Consider the following 25,207-nt stretch of genomic DNA (forward strand, 5'->3'; position numbering starts at 1 on the left):
TGTAGGAATATTGTACTGTACGTGGGTCAAATTTATGGGGTCATCATTTTCCAAGGAGGCCATTAAATGGGTATCGCGATGGGTTAGAACACTAAGTAGCTAATGTAAATACAAAAAGTTGAAAGGTAAGTACTGCACCAATGCAACATGACCCTGTAAGACGAAGGACCGTGCCACGGGTGCCTGTTCTGTGCTGGTTCCGAAACTGTTGGGGCTGTCTCCTCTGTTGTCCAGGGGAAAGCTTAAGGGACTGGGCCAATCCTTGCATGCGGAAGCATGGGGCGCAGATAAGAGGGAACAGCTTCAGCACACGCGGAAACAGGCATATTTGGTGGGAACATACAGAGCGTGTCAGGGACCAGTGAGTGCTCTGGCCCTGGAGCATCTGTACAGTGCAGGCCCATGCTCAAACACGGCTGCCACCACCAGCAGAGACTGTGAGGAGAGACATGCAGTGTGCCCGTTGGTTGCCACGAAACGAGGTGCCAGATGATCCGGACCTGTGAGTACCGTGCTCGTGCCACCTAAGAGAGACCGGGTGCGGGACTGTCAGTTGCACCCTGATTTCCCAGTGTATATCCGCTGGACCAAGGTGGGCACAGACAGTGTGGTGACTCGCACCCTCCCGGCTGCATCAGTATATGGACTACGGGCAGTGAGAGGTACCGGAGACCAACCGCTGTTGCCAGAAGACGGATCCGTGTTATCTTCAGGACCCCCACCGGACAAGTGCCTCGTGGGCCTTTGTGGAAATCATCTCCTGCTCCGTGATTTATCCCATCCTGGGGAACGTCTCACAAGATAAGTGACCCAACAAGAACTGTGATACCCTTTCTGCTCTTTTTAACTCCGCATACTGTTTATACTTTGAACTGCTTATGTCCCTGTTAACCATTTACCTCCCTGCGTGGAGTATTCCCTGTTCAAGTAAAGTTATTAACACTTGCTCTGCCTTCTGTCTGTTACCGCATCCCGCAACCTGCTCACAACCCCACCTAGTATGATAAATTTTGGGGAGGAATGAGGAGACAGGTCCCAATTATGATTTTTGTAAGATGATTCTATGTACAGCTCTGCATGTCAGATTATACTGCATTTACATGACAGGTTTCTTTTAAAATCTACAGTTGTGGCCAAAAGTATTGACACCTCTGTAATTCTGTCATATAATACTCAGTTTCTTCCTGAAAATGATTGCAAACACAAATTCTTTGGTATTATCATCTTCATTTAATTTGTCTTAAATGAAAAAACACAAAAGAGAATGAAGCAAAAAGCAAAACATTGATCATTTCACACAAAACTCCAAAAATGGGCCAGACAAAAATATTGGCACCCTCAGCCTAATACTTGGTTGCACAACCTTAAGCCAAAATAACTGCGACCAACCTCTTCCGGTAAAAATCAATGAGTTTCTTACAATGCTCTGCTGGAATTTTAGACCATTCTTCTTTGGAAACTGCTCCAGGTCCCTGATATTTGAAGGGTGCCTTCTCCAAACTGCCATTTTTAGATCTCTCACAGGTGTTCTATGGGATTCAGGTCTGGACTCATTGCTGGCCACCTTAGAAGTCTCCAGTGCTTTCTCTCTAACCATTTTCTAGTGCTTTTTGAAGTGTGTTTTGGGTCATTGTCCTGCTGGAAGACCCATGACCTCTGAGGGAGACCCAGCTTTCTCACACTGGGCCCTATATTATGCTGCAAAATTTGTTGGTAGTCTTCAGACTTCATAATGCCATGCACACGGTCAAGCAGTACGGTGCCAGAGGCAGCAAAGCAACCCCAAAACATCAGGGAACCTCCGCCATGTTTGACTGTAGGGTCCGTGTTCTTTTCTTTGAATGCCTCTTTTTTTCTCCTGTAAACTCTATGTTGATGCCTTTGCCCAAAAAGCTTTACTTTTGTCTCATCTGACCAGAGAACATTCTTCCAAAACGTTTTAGGCTTTTTCAGGTAAGTTTTGGCAAACTCCAGCCTGGCTTTTTTATGTCTCGGGGTAAGAAGTGGGGTCTTCCTGGGTCTCCTACCATACAGTCTCTTTTCATTCAGACGCCGATGGATAGTATGGGTTGACACTGTTGTACCCTCGGACTGCAGGGCAGCTTGAACTTGTTTGGATGTTAGTCGAGGTTCTTTATCCAACATCCGCACAATCTTGCGTTGAAATCTCTTGTCAATTTTTCTTTTCCATCCACATCTAGGGAGGTTAACCACAGTGCCATGGGCTTTAAACTTCTTGATGACACTGCGCACGGTAGACACAGGAACATTCAGGTCTTTGGAGATGGACTTGTAGCTTCGAGATTGCTCATGCTTCCTCACAATTTGGTTTCTCAAGTCCTCAGACAGTTCTTTGGTCTTCTTTCTTTTCTCCATGCTCAATGTGGTACACACAAGGACACAGGACAGAGGTTGAGTCAACTTTAATCCATGTCAACTGGCTGCAAGTGTGATTTAGCTATTGCCAACATGCCAACACCTGTTAGGTGCCACAGGTAAGTTACAGGTGCTGTTAATTACACAAATTAGAGAAGCATCACATGATTTTTCGAACAGTGCCAATACTTTTGTCCACCATCTTTTTTATGTTTGGTGTGGAATTATATCCAATTTGGCTTTAGGACAATTCTTTTTGTGTTTTTTCATTTAAGACAAATTAAATGAAGATAATAATACCAAAGAATTTGTGCTTGCAATCATTTTCAGGAAGAAACTGAGTATTATCTGACAGAATTGCAGGGGTGTCAATACTTTTGGCCACAACTGTATACTTTTTCCCCATTATGTAGATAGGGGCAAGATTGTTGGCGAATTGGAATGCGCGGGGTTAAAATTTTGCCTCACAACATAGGCTAGGACGCTCTCGGGGTCCAGATGTGTGAGTGTGCCAAATTTTGTGGCTGTAGCAGCGACGGTGCGGATGCCAATCCCGGACAAACATACATGCATACATACGCACCCACATTGAGCTTTATAAAAACTTTAAAAGCTATCATGAGCGCTGAGTCCCAGCTACCCTCTATACAAGGGTCTAAAAGTGTAATTATCCATGCAGTGAATAAGGACAAAGAAGTCACATAGTCACATCCTTTACCCCTAAAGGGGCTCTCCAGGAATGAAAAAAGAAAATTATTGAAAAAAGTCACGATAAATAAAGTCCTAAATACCTACATATGGGAATCAAATTTAGTTTCTCTAACTGAAGCACAGTAAAATAGCCACCCTCATATTATACTGACATAAACCTGTCCTAGAATGGTAATAGGACAGGTGCCTTTGAGCACGTGCAGTAGAAAATTGCACACTCCATTTCTTCATATGTACAGTCATGGCCAAAAGTATTGACACCCCTGCAATTCTGTCAGATAATACTCAGTTTCTTCCTGAAAATGATTGCAAACACAAATTCTTTGGTATTATTATCTTCATTTAATTTGTCTTAAATGAAAAAACACAAAAAGAATTGTCCTAAAGCCAAATTGGATATAATTCCACACCAAACATAACAAAGAGGGTGGACAAAAGTATTGGCACTGTTCGAAAAATCATGTGATGCTTCTCTAATTTGTGTAATTAACAGCACCTATAACTTACCTGTGGCACCTAACAGGTGTTGGCAATAACTAAATCACACTTGCAGCCAGTTAACATGGATTAAAGTTGACTCAACCTCTGTCCTGTGTCCTTGTGTGTACCACATTGAGCATGGAGAAAAGAAAGAAGACCAAAGAACTGTCTGAGGACTTGAGAAACCAAATTGTGAGGAAGCATGAGCAATCTCAAGGCTAAAAGTCCATCTCCAAAGACCTGAATGTTCCTGTGTCTACCGTGCGCAGTGTCATCAAGAAGTTTAAAGCCCATGGCACTGTGGCTAACCTCCCTAGATGTGGCCGGAAAAGAAAAATTGACAAGAGATTTCAACGCAAGATTGTGCGGATGTTGGATAAAGAACCTCCACTAACATCCAAACAAGTTCAAGCTGCCCTGCAGTCCGAGGGTACAACAATGTCAACCCGTACTATCCGTCGGCATCTGAATGAAAAGGGACTGTATGGTAGGAGACCCAGGAAGACTCCACTTCTTACCCCGAGACATAAAAAAGCCAGGCTGGAGTTTGCCAAAACGTACCTGAAAAAGCCTAAAACATTTTGGAAGAATGTTCTCTGGTCAGATGAGACAAAAGTAGAGCTTTTAGGGCAAAAGCATCAACATAGAGTTTACAGGAGAAAAAAGAGGCATTCAAAGAAAAGTACACGGTCCCTAAAGTCAAACATGGCGGTGGTTCCCTGATGTTTTGGGGTTGCTTTGCTGCCTCTGGCACTGGACTGCGTGACCGTGTGCATGGCATTATGAAGTCAGAAGACTACCAACAAATTTTGCAGCATAATTTAGAGCCCAGTGTGAGAAAGCTGGGTCTACCTCAGAGGTCATGGGTCTTCCAGCAGGACAATAACCCAAAACACACTTCAAAAAGCACTAGAAAATGGTTTGAGAGAAAGCACTGGAGACTTCTAAGGTGGCCAGCAATGAGTCCAGACCTGAATCCCATAGAACACCTGTGGAGAGATCTAAAAATGGCAGTTTGGAGAAGGCACCCTTCAAATATCAGGGACGTGGAGCAGTTTGCCAAAGAAGAATGGTCTAAAATTCCAGCAGAGCATTGTAAGAAACTCATTAATGGTTACCGGAAGCGGTTGGTCGCAGTTATTTTGGCTAAAGGTTGTGCAATCAAGTATTAGGCTGAGGGTGCCAATACTTTTGTCCGGCCCATTTTTGGAGTTTTGTGTGAAATGATCAATGTTTTGCTTTTTGCTTCATTCTCTTTTGTGTTTTTTCATTTAAGACAAATTAAATGAAGATAATAATACCAAAGAATTTGTGTTTGCAATCATTTTCAGGAAGAAACTGAATATTATCTGACAGAATTGCAGGGGTGTCAATACTTTTGGCCATGACTGTAGGAAAGGTAAGAAAATGGGTGTAATGGTAGTAAATGTAGATGGTAGAGAAGGACCATAGATCATATATAGATGGAGGGTATGAAAATTGGGATAATGGGGTATAGAAATATCAGTTTTGGTTGTTAAAGATAGTGGTAATTAGAGAAAGGTGTTAGAATATTGAGAATACAGAGAAGGTAGTGGTGGTATTAAGTGCAGAGGGTACAGGAAGGTACTGTAAGTACTACCACTACAGCCACTTTCTCACCTTTCCTCCCCCCATATCATATTTTCACTACTCCAGCAGCCAATACCTCTTTACCCCACCCTCCACGTAACTCCTTCCCTATGACTATAACACTACTCCTTTCCTATATTTTTTTGAGTTTATCCATAATACTTCTACCTACTATGGATATTATGTTGACATACCTCTCTACTGTCAAAATGTTATACATGTTAAGGCCTTACCAGTTAGTCATTACTGTGGTTATATAACATAAAAAAAATAAATTCTTAGCATCAATGTGAACTTTTAATACGGAGCTGGCGCTGGTAACTAAGGTAAACATCGGGTTTCTTAGCGGCGTGCAGCACTTAGAAACCCGATGTGTACCTTAGTTACCAGCGCGCTGATGCAGGGAGCTGGTAACCAAGGTACACATCGGGTTTCTTCTAAGTGCCGCGCGCCGCTTAGAAACCCGATGTGTACCTTGGTTACCAGCTCCCTGCGCCAGCGCATTGGTAACTAAGGTACACAGTGCGTAACTAAGCACGTTGTTACCCGCGTGTTGCTGGTGCTGATCGCTGGTGAAGCTGCCTGTTTGGCAGCTCACCAGCGATCATGTAGTGACACACCAGCGATCCTGACAAGGTCATATCATTGTCGGGATCACTGTTGTGTCGCTATGTGTGACGGGGGCCCTAAGAGTTTTTTTTATCACTCTGAATCTCAAGTAAATTTGCCACTAGTGTTTGTAATTAGGGTTGAGCAAATAGTGTCTGATAAGAGCTTATCCGAATAGCTATAGCACTTACCGAATAGCTGCATCGGGAACCCGGCTACCTGGAGTGCTCCCGATGGTTAGCTGTTCGGCGCCGCAGCTGCCTGTGTAGTGGCTGTTCACTGTTACAACACATATACGGGGAGCCCAACAAACAGGCTCTCCATGCATGTGTTGTGACTGTCACACAGCCGCGACACATGCAGCTGCAGAGCCGAACCGCTGATCATCGGGAGCACTCCAGGTAGCCGGGTTCCTGATGCAGTTATTTATAGCTATTCAGATAAGCTCTTATCTGAAGCTATTCGATCAACCCTGTATGTAATCAATTTTCTCACCTAGTGAGACAACACATATTCACATATTCCGCATTGTAAATAAGAATGCTAAATCAAAATAATTATCAATAATTCTTATACAAAATATAAAAAAAATTCTGACTTGTATTGCAGTGGTAGGCAAGATTACGACTTCGTGACTTTTAGTGGCTCATAAAATCCAGTGTAATTACCTTTCATAATACAGTATCACAGTTTCCTCAAGGGTTTACGTTAAACTGTAACTATACTTCTCACCAGTTATTAGGACACTGCTTATACAGTAATTCTTTGGTACAATTTTAAAAGCAAAAATGCTCAGTTTCGAATATTACCTATTTGAAATCACTGTCCTTGAAGCTGCAGGATTTCATGTGTTGTGTACCAGCCATTTGCTTCTTTATTTCAGTATTAATTCATTTTACAGCTGTCTGCAGTGAGGAACAAATTAACTATCCACAAACCGCAGGTAGAGATATAGTTAGTATATAGTCAGGAATAAAAAAAAATATGGGCTGAATTGCACTTCTATGACAATTATTATTTATCTGATCATATGTTTTGAAACTCAACTCTGGGCACATTTAAAAAATTTACACATGGCAAATATCATACAAATATTTTTTGGAGCATTTCCATGGATTTTCTGGGACTGATAAAAAACCGTTTGCAACAAATCTGATCAATGTGAATTTACCCTTAAAGAGCTTGTCTCATATAGGAAGACGATTTTGCCAGGAAAATCAAAAAGTCAAATCATACAGTACGTCTACAGAAAAGTTAGAGTGGTCAGGTTAGTAGCACAGAAATGCAAAGTCCAGTATGCAGCATCCACAGGCAATAGAAGCGAGGTCATTAAAGCACCACTCAGGCATTTTTTTATTTTACTGCTGGAGTGGTGCCTCTAATCTAAGGTCCTTGACAATATTGTCATACCTACCACCTTTTCCTCTTTCATCGCCGTGACTCCCATTGGTCTCTGCCAGGTTGTAACCTGCAATATCGCTCCAGTGTTAGCGAGCTGGAGGATTAAACTCAATAGAAGTCTATGAGAGCCTATCTCTGGCTCTCATAGACTGGCATTAAGAGTTTGACATGTGTGTATAATTTCTAGGGAAGCCTTGCACCACCAAATGCAGCACATGTACCAGGCAACAGAGTTGCTATGAGATTTCTCCCGTTATCGCACTCCACCAGGCCAGGCTTAAGGTTTATCAGCACCAGCCACACATCTGTCTGTTCTTTGATGCTATTCAACAGCTCCCACAAACAAATGACTTTCAGAACAGCCAGCTATAGATTCCCACTGGCTGTGCTGAAATTGGTCTTGCAGGTGTTATGTTGACTGGATGAGGATGCGGATGAAGAGCTGGTGGAGGAAGAAGAGGCAACATGGACAGAGAAACATTCAGCAATCCTCGTGGTGGGTAGGACATACGCCAAAATGCTTACTGCCTGAGGCCTAGCCGCCATTACATTTACCCAGTGAACAGTTAGGGGAATAATACCTCCGTTATCAAGCTGTTTTATGACTTATCTGATTTATCCTCTGCAAGACTAACTTACAGCACAAGTCTTGCAGAGATAGGACAGTACCCATTTCAACTCCTCCAATTCATGTGTAATAGGAATAGCAGTCACCTAATGGCACTCATGAAACAAATTAATAATTTCTGCTTGTTTTAACTATAATGGATTGATATGTACAAATCTTTCTCTGAACAAGGTCATAATACTCAACAAATATGCAGGTGCAATATTGCTCCCCATAGTAATATCAGATAACTGTTTATAAAAAGCTCTACTATCGCCTGCCGCAGCTCACACAGTCTCTCCATAAATGCAAGGTGGAGTTCCATCTTGTGGGTACGTTGTATATGAGCCAGGGATCAGGAAGGCAGAAGTGAGGCTGCACCGCAGATAGGCGAGCAGTGGCAGAGTGAAAATGCCAAAAGCGCACACACACTTTCTGACTGGATGAGGAGACGGTGGAGGAAGCGGAGTATAAGGAAGAAGAAACATGGAGAGAGAAAAAGCTAGGGGTCGGCCGTGGTGCTCCCTTGTTTTCTGTGCAGCTGAGGCATCATGACCATTACTCTTCCTCTGAACTGCCAAAGTTACTCAAATGACCTTCTCTTCATGTGGGGTCGAGAACCTTATCCCCCATTGCATCATCACACCTCTCCATCTGTCCTACTAAACAACTTCTGTGCTTGCTACTCATTTGCTTCTCCACTCTGCAAATCCTCTCCCTATGCCACAAGATATCAACTTAAAGCAAGTAACACTGACCTACAAAGCCTTCCATAATCTATCTCCTCCATATATCTCTGAACTTTTCTCCCGATATCTACCACACCATAATCTCGGTTCCTTCCAAGACATCCTTCTCTCTTCCATAAATGACTGCAAGACTTCTCCCAAGTATCACCTATGCTGTAGAATTCTGTGGCCCAACACATTATCTCCTACATTTGGAACTTTCAAGCAGAACTTGGAAACCCTTGTTCATTGTAATTTTAATTTGTATTTTGTTTGTAACCCCTCCTCAAGTACAGCACTATGGGATCAATAGTGCTCTAAAAATAAATAATAATAATCCCACACATGACGCAGTCTTCACCCCTCCCATCCTTGCCAGTGTACACACAGTAGAATGTTGCAGCAGTTGGCACCTGTGTTTCATCATCAACATCATGAGAGATCCACTGACCATTTGCACTTCCCCTCCCACGTAGTCATCCTTCAATAGAACAAATAGCTAGGCATCAGTGCACTCAATCTCTTCGAATTGTGGGGAACGGCTAAATGAATGGCCCGCTCAACCACAGCCAGCGAAGTCATCAAAAAACAGAAATGACTGCTCTATGACTTAGGGTTCAGACTGCTTGACTGATTTGCAAGGGAGTGAGGAGGAAGACAGATGCCCATGAGCCGCAGGTGCAAAATCTGAGCTTTTATCAGGGACCGGGTGGAAGACAAAGCAAAGGGACTGAAGGCACTCTCAGCCAACTTTTCTATAACCACCTCTATTTGTTCTAGTCTCACCATTAATCCAACAGTATTCATGCCTATGAAATTGTACAGACTATACTGTTGCCTTCTTTCAGCAGAAAATGTTTCATTTGGGCATGTAGCAGAAACAGATCAACCATGTCCTCTGTCTCTCCACAGCAGCTACATCACCAGCACCAGCAACACGGCCACATCTCCTATAAGATGCTCTCATCATTGATTTCAACACAAAAATTTTTTAGAGTATTACATGGCATGTATACAGAGAGAGAGAGTGACCAGCAGATTATTACACTGCCTGTTTTCAGATTACACCCCAAAAATTAGATAAAAAAGAACTGTTGGCTACCTCCTTCTATGCTGTCTATTCCACCTACACCACCACCTCCTCCTCAACCTCATGCTCCACTTGGACCTCTTCCTCCTGGTTCAAGATTATAATTCTTTCTTTTTTATTCTATGTTATTTTAAGTCATTTTCCTATCCACATTTGTTTGCAGGGCAATTATCATGATGTCCTGCTCTTACCCCATTTGGATTCCTTTTGCAGCCCCTAGTCCTTCCTATCACCATTTTAGAGCACCAAAGTTCGGGTTTCCATTCGCTTCTATTGGGTTTGTGGTAATGTTTGGTGAAAACCGAACTTTTCACAGTAGGTTCGTCGAACACTCCAAATCCGAACATCCACTGTAAGTTCATTGTAAGAGGATTGATAATGAGTTTGTAACCCTTTTACAAATGCAATAGACTGTTGATTTTAAAACTTGCTGCTACCTGTCAGACTTTCCAGGACTGTGATAATGCCATGTTAATATCTGTTGTTGTCTGTAAAGCAATGTATTATACTGTGCAATGTGTTTAGATATAAGCTGTAATGACTGTGTGACAGATCCGATGAAGTGCAACATGTGTAATTTAACGGACTGGTGTTATAGCTATCAAAATATTTCATAGGACATATGCCCAAGGTCAAACATGCTCAGTCAGTGTGCTACTGAGCATCAGGAGTGATGTTTGAACTGATGGATGAAAACCATAAAGAGTTAACACAATGGGCTGCTGTGTGAAACGCTGAGTAATAGGAAGAGAGGAATTAGCATTAGTAATCTACCCATTCCATTGAATGCCTACAAAGCAGTGCTGTTTTGATTTTCTTAAAATGAAAAGGCTTTACAGAAAAATTGCAGGCAGAATCAAGTATGATGCCCAGATAGAAAGCTAGCAAGTAAGCGAACAGTTGTTGTGCCACTCAATTAAATTAGTTTGGACCAAAGAGGAGCGTATAAGAGGCTCCTTCCTACTCTATAGTTTTTTGCAGAATAGTATACCATAGGTGAAAAAGATTGGCCCTACTGGACAGGTGAGACATCATTACACGTGGAAGGTGAAGATTCCTAATACAAGAGAGAAAACAGAGGTTTTCCCTGTCAGTAAAAAGTGTAGCTGATGGAAAAACAAAGTGTAACTGCCAGAGAATTGAAGATAAGACACATCTGAAGGGAACATAGACGCTTATTCCTTGCTGTAAAGACTGCAGCACAAAAAGTTTCCTAGTGCTGAGGCTTAAGTATGAAGAGAGTTACCAAATTAGAGCTGGACCTGTTATGAGTTCATTTTCCCCTTCACCATTGAGGTCTGATGAACTCCCTCTTCTGGTGAAGGAAGGTAGTGAGGCTGATTACCAAACACCTGAGCTGGTAGAGGATGACTGGGTGACGGGAATTGCTGACTGGATATAAGGCAGCCGACGCCCTTCTGCCTCGCTGGTGATTTCTCTGAGGGATTCTAGGAGACCAGTCTGATTCCTGCTCCTCAAAAGCTAAGTTTGCTGCCTTGCTTTTTGCATTTGTGTTTTATTTTGCCTTGCTTTTCTGGATTCTGCCATTCCCTGCTGGGGTGAGCTGAATTCCTTTGTGTCTTTTTGCTCTGTCTTCAGAAAATACCTGAGTACTGACATAGTCTTTTTGAAGCCTAGCGTCTTCAGGGCCTTATTCCCTGTCAGTCTGTTGGTTCTTGTTTTGATAGGGTTTTTGGCAGATTGCAGACAGCAGCTTTTCTATCCTGTCCTATCTAGTTAGCTTGGGCCCCATCATTTGCTCAGTCTATCTTTCTATCTGTGTTAGTGTTTTTTCTTCTTGCTTCACCGTCATTATATGTTGGGGGCTGCCTATTGCTTTGGGGTCTGCTCTGGGGCAGTTTAGATTTCCCTTTCTGTCTTTAGGCTATGTAGTTCTCCGGCTGTGATCGAGGGGTCTAGGGCACCGTAGCAACCCCCCACGGCTACTGCTAGTTGTTGTTGATAGGTTCAGGGGTCTGCAATCCGATAGCTGACAACTTCTCTGGTTTTCTGGACTTAGCTAGCATTTCCGTTTTTGCCTCCTACGGTGACTCGTTCATAACAGAATCACCAACCCCACCGCAGATCCTAGGGTACTCAATAGCAGGAAAGAATTGTAAAAAAAAAAAAAAAAAAAATAGGTGTGTATATTTTTTTCCTCTATATCTCTGAGGCCATAGGGGAAATTTTTTTTTCTCTCAATGGAGATAAAGCAATTGTCTGATCATGTGGAGCAGCTCGCTGCGGAAGTGCGGGGAATTTCTGCCTACCTTGCTCATTCACATGCTGCTGAACCAAAGATCCCTACTCCTGATGTGTTTTTTGGGGATCGGTCTAAATTTTTGAATTTCAAAAATAATTGTAAATTATTTTTTGCCTTGAAGCCTAACTCATCAGGGAGCTCCGCGCAGCAGGTTAAAATTGTCATCTCTTTGCTGCGTGGCGATCCCCAGGATTAGGCGTTTTCTTTGAAACCAGATGATCCTATTCTGACTAATGTGAATGCATTTTTTCAAGCCTTGGGGTTGTTGTATGATGAACCTAATGCTATTGATTAGGCTGAAAAGACCCTGCTGGCATTGAGCCAGGGTCGAGATTCTGCAGAATTGTACTGTCAAAAATTCCGAAAGTGGGCGGTCCTTACTACCTGGAATGATAATGCCTTGGCAGCTCTCTTTCAGAAGGGTTTGTCAGAAGCCGTAAAAGATACTATGGTGGGATTTCCTGTTCCCTCTGGTCTTGACGATTCTATGTCATTAGCCATTCAGGTAGGTTCAGGGGTCTGCAATCCGATAGCTGCCAACTTCTCTGGTTTTCTGGACTTAGCTAGCATTTCTGTTTTTGCCTCCTACGGTGACTCGTTCATAACATGGACCCCTCCTGTCTTCACTGCAGCTACACTAACAGCTTGTTTTTTTATTGATTTGGTGATGGAACCAGTGGTACGACAATATAATCAACATGTCTCAGGAGCAACTTTTCTAGACCAAGCCAGGATGCATGTTGCTGGTGCTATTGTGAACAGCCTGCTAATCGTAAACGTGCTTCCACAGCCTGCAGTATCTCCAGACTTGTCTCCCATTGAACACGTCATTGGTTTTCAATTGCAAAGGGAGCTGCCAGCAGTAGATCTTTATGATTGCATAGCCAAGTGCATTCAGTGTAGCAGAACATTCCTCAACCTTTAGACAGGTTGTCCACTACCTGGACAACAGCTTTTTAAATTAAGTAGTACCCCTTCTAACATAAAAACACCATGTGTTCACCTCCTACAGTAGCACCGTTTAGCGATGTTTGCACCAGGTTTCCTGGGCTTACATGACATTCTTATGTCACGTGATTCCTACAGCAAGTAGGCTACTGCTCTCGTGCTGCTTCTGTTTGTCCAAACACGTGAACCTCAGACAAATAGCGGTCGTTGATTGGCTGCAGGGCTGACATGGCATCACAATGTCACACGAACCTGGAATGGCATCTGTATGGAAAGTAAGTACATGGTGATATTATTACATGAGGGGCACTACATTACAGTATTGAAAAAGGAGTTGTCCAGGTAGTGGAAAACCTCTTTAATAACCTCACTGACAGCATGCCAAGGCGTATAAGTGCAGATATTTCTGCTTGTGTCTGTCATACTCGAAACTGAATGAATCTGAATAAATCGAGATGTTTTGAAAATTTTGTTTCCATTTTTTTAATCGTTTGCATATCATTACCATGTTTATCCACCCTTGATTTCCATACTTTGAGGATATTTCCTTATTGGTTTTGCAACTTAAATGGTGAGGAATATTAAGGAATATTATATCTAGTATACTATAGTATTCCATGTCTCTCACGGCAGTCTACTATGAAATATGCTTGTGTGATAATCACCCGCGATACATCGCCATAGAGCGCTGGCCTTAATTGCATTGTAGACTGATGAAGAAACAGTCAGCAGATCATGACAGCTTACACTTGCAGTTTATTGTCTCAATGCACTGAAGCTTTGCAGCTTTTCAAGATTTCATTGGATGGCTCCTGTGGCTATTGAGACATTTTCTGATAGTACATTGGAGAATTGTTACCTATGCTGTGTCCTGCTACATTCTTTAGAGCACATCCAAATGATGATTTGGAAAGAAATTAGATCCTTTTTCTTCACATTGTACTTAGATCTTATTGATAAAATGAAGGGATTTGGTCAAACACCATTAATTTTTTTTGTTTTTTCAATATTAACCACTTTTTATCCAATCCAGTCAATAGCGTTTGTATACCTTAAAAAAAGTAAAGAAGCATTATGAAGTCAGTTGTCTTACTAATGCCATGCAGTAGAGTAAAGTGCTTCTGAAAGCAGACTATGCTGAGGTCAGTGGTACTACAGGCTATAGGAAGATTAGCCAGCTTCAATTAGTAAAATCCTATTTGATCCAAGCGGCAGGGTTTTAAGTGCAGCACTTACAAAGTGCCGTGATGCTTGGAATATGTCAATTACGGCTGCAATCAGGTTGTAGAACTTAATGGGATACTCTTACCGCAGAGGATAGCATTTTATTTTTATTTTTCCGCTCCCCATACAATTTGTCCATACCTTGCTTACGACCATCTGGTTCATGGGACTTATGCTTGGGGTGAAATAATGACATTTCTGTGCAATAATTAATATACAGCGTACATTTACAGCAGAGATGACAATGCCAGGACTGCAGGTAACCCAACTTTAGGAATCCCAATGAACAGATCAATGAACCACAAAGAGTTAAAATGCAAAAAAAAAAATAAATAAATCATTGTGGCTACATCTGTAAATGCCATACTACCTCTAAAAGTCCAGAGCTCTCACAGGATGCCAGATGGCCTCTTAGCATCATTACAGAAGCAGCAAATGGCATAAATCTGCTGAGGATTCTTTACCACAAAAGGGAATTATTGTGGCTGCTGCCAGTTGTGCCCAGTCCTCTGGAAAGAAACAGTTAAAAATGCCTTGGTAATGAGGACTCCTAGCAATCCTCTCTACGTTCCCCAGATTTAACCCTATAACTGCTCCAGGAGCCCTGCAGTGTGTCTAGTAGCTCCTGCTCTGTATAATGCATGCAGATTCCCAGGTTCTGCTGCTGGGGGAGGGAATCCCAGGATCTGCTCCCGTCACTCACACACGTGTTGTCTCCAGCCTCTGCTGAGGAAGGGAAATACCAGAGCAGGACCTGGCATCAGCTGCAGACTCTCCTTGCTGCAGTGGCGAGTCCTTTCTGGCTTCAGATGACTTGGACTTGTCTCTGTGGGAGTTTGAACGGCTCCCCAGCAGCAATGTGGCTCCACATGGTCAGGGGCAATCTGCAGCTTTGTGCCAGTTGTGCAGCCTGGTGGTGACACTTCTTTAGATGATTGACTACACATGGTGCCCATTCCTGCGCACAGAAGCCTTGTCCCATCTAGCTGGCAGCTTTATCCTCCTTCAACATGTCATCAGAGCTTGAGAAAATGCAAGAGACACAAGAAATCTTCCTGTGCATCGCCCTGAGGATTCTTACTGCTGTGATTCCCATAGATGCCATCATCCAGTGACATTAAAGCAGATGAAAGAAGATATCAAACTAGAGCCCTTTAACTAGGAAACATAGGCTCTATTGTTTCACCTTTTATTTTTTAGAGCTTTCATCTAGTAGTCACCCTTTATTGTCCACAATTAAACCCTAGCTACCCTCTTCTTGGCAGAACTATTTCCACCCCCTCCCCCCCACACACAGTCAAGCTAGTCTGTTGATGGCACTAAAAGTCCATGTCCAGCACCTAAAGCTACTAGCTGTACCTCTAGAGCCTCTTTGGATGTAAGTGCTGTGGTTTGAGCCTGTAGACCCAAAAGCTGGTGTTGGATCTGCCCCCAGTGGCTGCTTCTCATGGTGCACAGGAAGAGTGGAGGCATGTGGAGCTCTCTTGGAGGACGTCTGTTTGGGTTAATCTCTGCTCCAGTCCTGGTGGCAGTTGTGTGCTGTGCCCAAAGGTAAGTTTTCCCATTGTATGTAATCAGAGATGACTTTTGATGGTTTCATTAGGTGTAATGCTTCATTTATGCTTTGTCAATTGGGGGGTCAACATAACTGTAACATTTTATAAAAGTGAATTTACTCTCAAACTTTGGTGACCTCCGATGTATCTTTCCACAGTGTCAATGATCCTGGTAACATGTCTTTTGTGAAGGAAACAGTGGACAAACTGTTGAAAGGCTACGACATCCGTTTAAGACCAGACTTTGGAGGTAAATGATAAAACAGTGTCAATTTTTCACTTTCTAGTACTAAACTCCATTTAGTATATATTAATACCGGTATAGTTTAAAGCTTCATTTCATTATTACATACTAGTTTTTTTTCTCTTCATTTATGTACTCTTATTGTGAAGCTAGCCAGTGTTTCTGATGGCCAAGACCTGCTTTAAAAACTTGATAAAAAGACTATCCTTCAAAGCAATTATTCTTGTTCTCCAGGTTCCCCAGTAGCTGTCGGAATGAATATAGACATTGCCAGCATTGACATGGTGTCCGAAGTCAACATGGTAAGATCATACTATTCAGAATCTCTTCCTTTTTGCTGAATCATGATGTGTGATTGTGCTGCCAGAACTTCATCCCATAGGTATATAGAAATTGCTGGGGTCATGTGGGGTCTTTATTCTCCTCCTATATTCTTAATATTGGCAATTCAGTGTGTTGTAATAATGAAAAATATATCCATGTCTAGTGTTAGCTTCTTGGAGTGTGTAGTGTGTAGACTATCTGGTTTTCAGACCACCTAGATGTGTAGCTGTCTATGGTGCTGAAACTCCAGCATTGAGCTACAGTACTTTATTAGTTGTGTATGATTCTAGTTTAATGGAATAATTTAATAGTGAATTGGTGTAGACAGACATATAGAAATACCTACATACATGCCTACATACCCACATGGATTTTAATAATCTCCAAGACTGTAATCTCTATATGATTCCATAATTACTTTGGAAGGAATGGGAAAATGCCTTTAATCTAATATTTATAACATTCATTATTTTAGTATTAAAATGGAGTGTCAGGTATCAACCGCATCGATATCCGATAGTGTATGTAATTATGTCATATTAGTGTATCCCATAATTTAATATGGCTACCATTACAGAAATGGCTCTGGACTAGCAGCTCATTTATAAGTCAGTAGATACAGTGTTTTAAAAAAAAGAATATTAAAATGTATGTATTTTATATTGTAAACTAATAGGAATTTAATGATTTCGGCAGAAATGTCTGACTTAATCAAACTACTGCATGTGTCTGGACTACAGTTTGTACATTATTACGATACATAATTCGTTTTGTTAGTAAAATTAGATTGAGAAATATGGAGATAAATTGCTATATAATGTGAGTAGAGTGAGAATAATGTTATCGCTTCATATTTTTCATGCGCAATGCAGATATTGTATTTATTCTGCTAAAAGCACTATGATCAATAACACCCTAGCATTAATATTCTTCTTTTTAATATTGTGCTGACAATGCAGTTTTAGATTGTTCAAAGTGCCCTAGGCCTCCTTGTAATACTGTTACGAAACATTTCTGCACACAGAAAGTGCATTATTAATTGTCCTGAGTAACTGCTGTGTCCATTAGCATATTTTTTTGTAGTTTGTAGTTACTGTTGTTAGACTTCTCAAGCAGTCATATTATACAAGCTTTTAGCTTGTATTCATAAGAAAATATGAATAGTTTCATGTTTTGTAAACTATGTAAGCTCTGTGTCAAAAATTCTGTACTTATACAAATTAGCATTAGCAAATTAGCATCCACCCCCTCCAAAATGAAACCCATAGTACTTTTCCGAGTCGGAACCGTTATAATGCATCAAAATAAAAAATCAAACATATACACAATATGAACAAAAGTAATGGGGCAAATCTCTTAATTGTAAAATATAGGTTTTTCTTTCAATCCCATGACCACAGGTATATATATATTCCAGCTCGTAGCTGTGCTCTCTCTTTATTGCATTTGTGAAAGAATGAGTCATTATAAAGAGCTCACCGAATTCCAATGTGGGACTATGATGGGATGCCACCATTGCAACAAATTAGTTTCTAAATATTCCATGATCAACTGTGAGTGGTATTATCAAAAAGTGGAATCGGTTAGTTTATTGAAAAGTGGAAGCGGTTAGTTACTAAAGCAAATCTACCGCAAAGGGGCAGGACAGATAAAATTATAGAGCGGCATCACCAAATGCTGAAATGCAAAGTGCATAAAAGTCACCAGCGTTCTTCTAGCACAATAACTTCAGAGCTCCAAACCTCCACTGGTATTAATATCAGCACAAAAATAGTGTGTCGGGAACTTTAGGACATGGGTTTCCATGGCCAAGTACCTACATACAATTATTACATCTCCAAGCACAACGCCGGGTGTCAGGTGGAGTGGACAAAAGCACGGGATCACTTGACTCGAGAGCAGTGGAATTGTGTTCTGTGGAGTGACAAATCACTCTTCTTTATTTGGCGGTCTAGTTTTGAAAAAAAAACTGTAGAATGTTACATGCCTGACTGCAATGTGACAACTGTAAATTTTGGTGGAGGACGGATGTTATTATAGGATTGCTGTTGAGTGATTGCTCTAACATCCTTACTTCCAGTAACTGAAAATGTTAATGCATCAGCAATCTAAGGCATTTTGGACAACTTTATGATTTCAGCTTTATGGTAACAGATTTGGAAAATCCTTTCTTGTTGCAACATGACTGTGCCCCAGTGCAGAATGCACAGATTCTTAAAGGCGGGCGTCAATCTGTGAGTTTGATGTGAAAGGATATGACTGGACTATGCAAAACCCTGACCATAACACCATCGAACGCCTCTGTTATAAATTAGAATGGAGATTGTGTGCGACCCCCCATGTGACATCCATGTCTGACCTCCCAAATGCTCTCCTGGATGTATGAGCAAAAAATCCCACAGACACCTCCAAAATGTTGTAGAAAGACTTCCCAATGGGAGCTGTTACAGCTGCAAAGTGGGAACCAACTTTATATTAATGCCAATGAATATTTAATGGGAAGTCAGAAAAGTTTCTATAGGTGCAATGTGTAGGTATCTCATATCTTTTATGCTATACATTACATGTAATAATTTTTTCTTCCTTAATAGTGATTATGTTCTGTTATGGTCAGAGCCTGGTGCTTAATGAAATAAAACCATGCAACTACTAGATTGATTACATTAATCTGATTCATTTATTTATTCATTGGGAATATCTAAAGAGGTTTTCTGGACATGAATTCCTTTTGTTGTAGCTCTGGAAATTTTTAACATGAGGATGACTGGCTGTGGATGAGTGGATAAATGCCATGTCATGGGCTTAATCTGCAGGTTAATAGCATTACTAACCTGCCCGGCGCCTGCACGTTGCCGAACTCTACAGGGAGAAAATTAACTTTATTTTCCCTGGCATCATTTGGTTACTGTCATAGGGGTAGTGCCGGCACTGGTTCAGTCACCGCTCTGAAACAAGAGAGCGACTGCTATAACCGAGCCCCCGACACTGACTGACAGCCGTTCTCAATGCAGAGCCAGTGTCAGTCAGGACAGGTGGAGCGGTTACATCAGCGGTGACGGAAAGCTCAACGGCGCCGCCCCGTGACTGAAACCAAATGCTTTAGGTAAGAATAAAGTTAATTTTCACCCTGCAGCTTTCGGCTTTGTATATTAACCCCATCTGAAGGTTAATATCGTTTTTACTGGTGACAGGATCCTTTAAGAAACAGGTTGTTATGTGTTTTTGACAAGTTTCCACTTCCTCAATTGGCTTACTGTATTTCATAAAGTCCTGCTTGTTGGTTTTTTAAGCAAATTGTGATCATTATTTTGCTTGATTAGGAGTTAATGAGGTCAGTTTATCAGTTTTCGTCTGGGATTGCACAGTTCCGCACTTCCCTGCATAGATGTTCCAAGGTCTATACCATCATAAGGGTATCACGTTGCAACCACAGTTGATAGCTTTTTGTAGCGTACAGCTGTAATATCTCCTTACCATGCAAACAATAAGTTAGTTATGGTCTACCTATTTTTGTTGCTTTCGTCTCTTACCCTTTAATTGGAGATGTAGGCGGCTTCTTGTCTTTTCGTCACAATACATGACTATAAATTATTTTTAGCTACTCTCATTGCATTTTAGAGCACATTAATGAAGACTTTTCACAAGTTTGAGCATGATAAACAGGCCACATCATGGGATAGTGGCTGCAGAGCTGAGTGCAACTCGTTTTTTATTTTATAATTTCTTATTTTTGTTGCTGAAATATTAGCTTGCAAAGTTTAGATTCTAATTTTTGATAAGCCCAACTGGACATTAATTTTTGGAGTTGTGTCTTTTTCCCCTGCATGATGTTGAACAACCGTAAGCCTTGGGTTTCATGCAGGGGAAAAAACGAACATGGTGCAACCTAATATCTCTGCAATGGAGAGGAGAAATAAAAAATAAAAACTACATTTTACACAGCTATTCCAAGATGTGCCCAGTTTAACATTCTCAATCTGGTGAAAGGTCCTCTCTAAGTGTTTAATGTGGCTCAGAATTGAGGTAAACTGAAAAGGTTTACAGGTAACACTTGGGGTGCAGGTAGATTCATTGGTAACTACATAACAAACACTATATCAAAACAAATCAAGACCCAAGAGTTTCTCAGTGTTTGATAACTCTTTTTTTTATTCACCTTTTGAAAATGGCTATATCTAAACCTGAGCTATAGAAATACCTGTGTATTCTCTTTTTCCCTAACTCCATTTTAAAAAAAAGTACCAGCCCACTATGGACCAATTTTTTGATGAGTGGTTCCAAAAGCCCCTTCTTCTGTGGATCAGTGTGATAGGCTTCTAACAAATATGATTTTATGATGTCTGTAGATTATAAAATTATACATATGACAAGCCAGATATTACCGATTTAACTTTTCACGTCCCCCTTTTTTTAAGATTTTTTTATTTCTAATTAATTTTTCAGTTAATCTGAAATTGATATGTTCAGTTTGGAATTCTGTGGCTTAAACACACAACTCAAAACTCAACTCTTCTGGTGCTGAATATATATAGCTAACAGATTATGACACTACCTTGGACATGTATTTAGATTGCTTAAGTTTGAGGAATTCTTGATATGGCATTTTTGGGAAAAATTGTAAGAGGTAAAGTAACTAAATTCAGGAAACCAACACCTAGTTAACTATTTTTTTCCATTTTCTAATTGTTGTAGCATATGATATATGCATATTCTATGATGCATATTTCTATTTAACTTTGTGTTGTGTCCTCATTTTTGCTGATACAAAGCTTTACAACTGTATCAGCTTTATCTGCTGATGTTACCAAACTGAAGAGCTGTGTACATAAACCTGCACAATGACTTTACAACTAACAATTTTACACCAAAATAAATTTGACTCAACTATTGACTCAATTACTTAATCTTTATGGTGTCCCCTTCACTCTACGGTATACACACGTGGTCAAAATTGTTGGTACCCCTCGTTTAATGACAGAAAAACCCACAATGGTGACAGAAATAACTTGAATCTGACAAACGTAATAATAAATCAAAAATCTATGAAAATGAACAAACGAAAGTCAGACATTGCTTTTCAGCCATGCTTCCACAGAATTTTTAAAAAAGTATTAACTTATGAAATAGGCCTGGACAGAAATGATGGTACTCTTAACTTATTATTTTGTTGCACAACCTTTTGAGGCAATCATTACAATCAAATGATTCCTGTAACTGTCAATGATACTTCTACACCTCTCGACTGGTATTTTGGCCCACTCCTCAAAAGCTAACTGCTTCAGATGTCTCGTGTTTGAAGATTGCCTTTTCCAGATGTTTCATGTTTCAGCTCTTTCCAAAGATGCTCAATAGGATTTAGGTCAGGGCTCATAGAAGGCCACATCAGAATAGTCCAATGTTTTCCTCTTAGCCATTCTTGGGTGTTTTTAGCTGTGTGTTTTGGGTCATTATTCTGTTGTAAGACCCATGAGTTGCAGTTGCCAAGCTTTCTGACACTGGGCAGCACATTTCTCTCTAGAATCCCTTGATAGTCTTGAAATTTCAATGTACCCTGCACAGATTCTAGACACCCTGTGCCAGATGCAGCAAAGCAGCCTCAGAACATAACAGAGCCTCCTTCATGTTTCACAGTAGGGACAGTGTTCTTTTCTTGATATGCTTCATTTTTCTGTCTATGAACATAGAGCTGATATGCCTTGCCAAACAGTTCCATTTTTGTCTCATCTGTCCATAGGACATTCTCCCAGAAGCTTTGTGGCTTGTCAACATGTAGTTTGGCAAATTCCAGTCTGGCTTTTTAATGATTTTTTTTCAACAATGGTGTCCTCCTTGGTCATCTCCCATGAAGACCACTTTGGCTCATACAACGATGGATTGTTCGATCTGACACTGATGTTCCTTGAGCTTGAATTTCACCTTTAATCTGTTTAGAAGTTTTTCAGGGCTCTTTTGTTACCATTCATATTATCCGTCTCTTTGATTTGTCATCAATTTTCCTCCTGTGGCCACGTCCAGGGAGGTTGGCTACAGTCCCATGGAGCTTAAATTTCTGAATAAAATGTGCAACTGTAGTCACAGGAACATCAAGCTGCTTGGAGATGGTCTTATAACTTTTACCTTTACCATGTTTGTCTATAATTTTCTTTCTAATCTCCTGCAACAACTCTTTCCTTCGCTTCCTCTGGTTCATGTTAAGTGTGATGCACGCCATGTCACCAAACAGCACAGTGAGTATCTGTAGTCCTCTATATAGGCCCACTCACTGATTCCAAGATTGTAGACATATATACAGCTCTGGCAAAACTTAAGAGACAACTGCAGAATGTTCAGTTTGTCTGATTTTTCTCTTTATAGGTATATTTTTGAGTAAAATGTAAATTGCTATTTTATTCTATTAACTACTGACAACATGTCTCAGAATTTCCAAGCACTAAATTTTTGTATTTATTTTCAGAAAATGAGAAATGGTCAAAATAACAAAAAATGCAGTGTTTGCAGACCTCAAATAATGCTAAGAAAACAAGTTAATTATCATTTAGAAACAACAATACCAATGTTTTAATTCTGGAAGAGTTCAGAAATCAATATTTTGTGGAATAACCATGATTTTTATTCACAGCTTTCATGCATCTTGACATTCTTTCCACCAGTCTTTCACACTGCTTTTGGTTGACCATATTCCACTCCTGGTACAAAAATTTAAGCAGTTCTTCTTTGTTTGATGGCTTGCGACTATCCATCTTCCTCTTGATCACATTCCAGAGGTTTTCAATGGGATTCAGGCCTGGAGATTGGGCTGGCGATGACAGGGATATGATGTGGTGGTCCTTCATCCACACATTGATTGACCTAGCTGTGGGGCATGGTGCATTGTCCTGCTGGAAAAACAGTCCTCAGAGTTGGGGAATATTGGCTGAGCAGAAGGAATCAACTGTTTTTCCAGGATAACCTTGTATGCGGCTTGATTCATCCGTCCTTCACAAAGATTAACCTGCCCAATTCCAGCCATGCTGAAGCATCCCCAGATCATCACCAATCCTCCACCAAATTTCAAAGTGGGTGCAAGACAGTGTAGCTTGTACGCATCTTCGGGTCTCCGTCTAACCATTAGATGACCAGTTGTTGGGCAAAGCTGAAAATTAGACTCATCAGCGAAGATTGCCTTACTCCAGTCCTCTATGGTCCATTCCTTATGGTCTTTGGTAAATTTCAGCCTGGCTCTCCTTTGCTTCTCATTAATGAAAGGCTTTTTTCTAGTTTTACATGATTTGAGCCCTGCCTCGAGGAGCCTGTTATGAACTGTTCTTGCCGTGCACTTCACCTCAGCTGCCATTTGCCATTCCTTTTGTAGGTCACTTGATGTCATCCTGTGGTAGCTAAATGACATTCGAATAAAATGATGGTCATCCCGGTCAGTGGAGAGAATTTTTGCCCTCTGCCGGTCTGTATCTTTGATGTCCCCAATGTCTGCTGCTTGACCTTGTTGTAATGGACTGCCGTCTTAGAAATTTTAAGGATGGAAGCAACATGACGCTCACTGTATCCCTCTGCTAGTAAAGCCAGAATTGAGCCCTTCTTTTTCTCACTCAAGTTTTTTCTTTTCAGCTCCTTCATGGCATGGTTAAAAGTTATTTTTTCATTCCTATTACTTTTGGGATATTACTAGCACTTGTTTTGCCATCCAGTTTGTCCTATTGCAAGAGGATTGTGAACACCACAGCAGGTTTTTTTTTACACTTTCCTTTGTTAAATAAGATTTGGTTCAGGTGATCACCTAATCAGAATCACATTAAGTAGAATGAGGTGTACTCTGGTTGGAATTCAACTGACAATGAAATGGAATGGCAGTCATACATGTAGAGAAGCTGATTTTTATAAAACTGTGCAGTGGTCTCTCAATTTTTGCCATATATATATATATATATACTGTATATATATATATACTAGTTATGAACCAACCCTTTCTATGCCTGGGTGGTGAGCATTTTTATTGGTATATGGTCTCCCATCCTGGTATGTGCTGCCCCCCTCCTATCCTGGTATGCAAGGTCCCCTCCTCCCTATAATGGTACGCATGGTTCCCTCATCCCCATCCTGGTATCCATCGTACCCCTCATCCCTATCCTGTATGCATGGCCCTCTCATCCCTATAATGGTATGCATGGCCCCCTCATCCCTATCCTGTATGCATGGCTCCCTCATCCCTATGCTGGTATGCATGGCCCCCTCATCCACATAATGGTATGCATGGCCCCCTCATCCCTATCCTGTATGCATGGCTCCCTCATCTCTATCCTGGTATGCATGGCCCCTTCATCCCTATAATGGTATGCATGGTAGCCCTCATTTCTATCCTGGTATTCATGGTACCCCTCATCCCTATCCTGGTATGCATGGTACCCATTATCCCTATCCTGGTATGCATGATACCCCTTCATCCCTATCCTGCTGTGCGTGGCCACGTAATCCTTATAATGGTATGCATGTCCCCCTCATCCCTATTCTGGTATATATGGTCCCCTCACCCCCCCAATCCTGGTATGCATGGCACCCCATTCCTCATCGTGGTATGCATGGTACCCCCTCATCCATATCCTGATATAGTACCCCCTCACCCCCCAATCCTGGAATGCATGGTCCCTCACCCCTCAATCCTGGTATGCATGGTCCCCCCAATTCTGGAGTGCATGGTACCCACTCACCCCCCAATCCTGGTATGCATGGTCCCTTCATCCCCAATCCTGGTATGCATGGTCCCCTTACCCCCCTATCTTGGTATGCATGGTACCCCTCACCCCCTATCCTAGTATGCATGGTACCCCTCACCCCCCAAACCTGGAATGCATGGTACCCCCTCAACCCTGGGAGGTGTGGTGCCGGAGTATGTGCATTGCCCATACCGTGCTGTCTGGCACCATTTTGCTGAAGACACACTACTAATGTGTCTTCAGTAAAATGGCGACGGATAGCGCTATGCACATACGCATTTCTGACGCCCTCCTGCCCCCGTGCCCCGGTGAGAAGAGAAGCACCAC

General features: G+C 41.4%; 1 protein-coding gene across 2 annotated transcripts in view; it reads left to right on the forward strand.

Annotated features, from left to right (window-relative positions):
* Positions 1-14,795: 14,795 nt before the first annotated feature.
* Positions 14,796-25,207, forward strand: part of GABRB3 (gamma-aminobutyric acid type A receptor subunit beta3) — a 447,629-nt gene continuing 437,217 nt past the window's right edge. For both annotated transcript variants that reach the window (XM_073541491.1, XM_073541492.1), the window contains exons 1-3: positions 14,796-15,599; positions 15,763-15,854; positions 16,083-16,150. In XM_073541491.1, coding sequence (XP_073397592.1) covers positions 15,496-15,599; positions 15,763-15,854; positions 16,083-16,150 — 264 coding nt within the window. In that variant the 5' untranslated portion in view covers positions 14,796-15,495. The remainder of the gene's footprint in view (positions 15,600-15,762; positions 15,855-16,082; positions 16,151-25,207) is intronic.

This window comes from Dendrobates tinctorius, unplaced genomic scaffold, assembly GCF_039654945.1.
Source record: "Dendrobates tinctorius isolate UK_male_01 unplaced genomic scaffold, ASM3965494v1 ptg000121l, whole genome shotgun sequence".
Classification (NCBI taxonomy): Eukaryota; Metazoa; Chordata; class Amphibia; order Anura; family Dendrobatidae; genus Dendrobates; species Dendrobates tinctorius.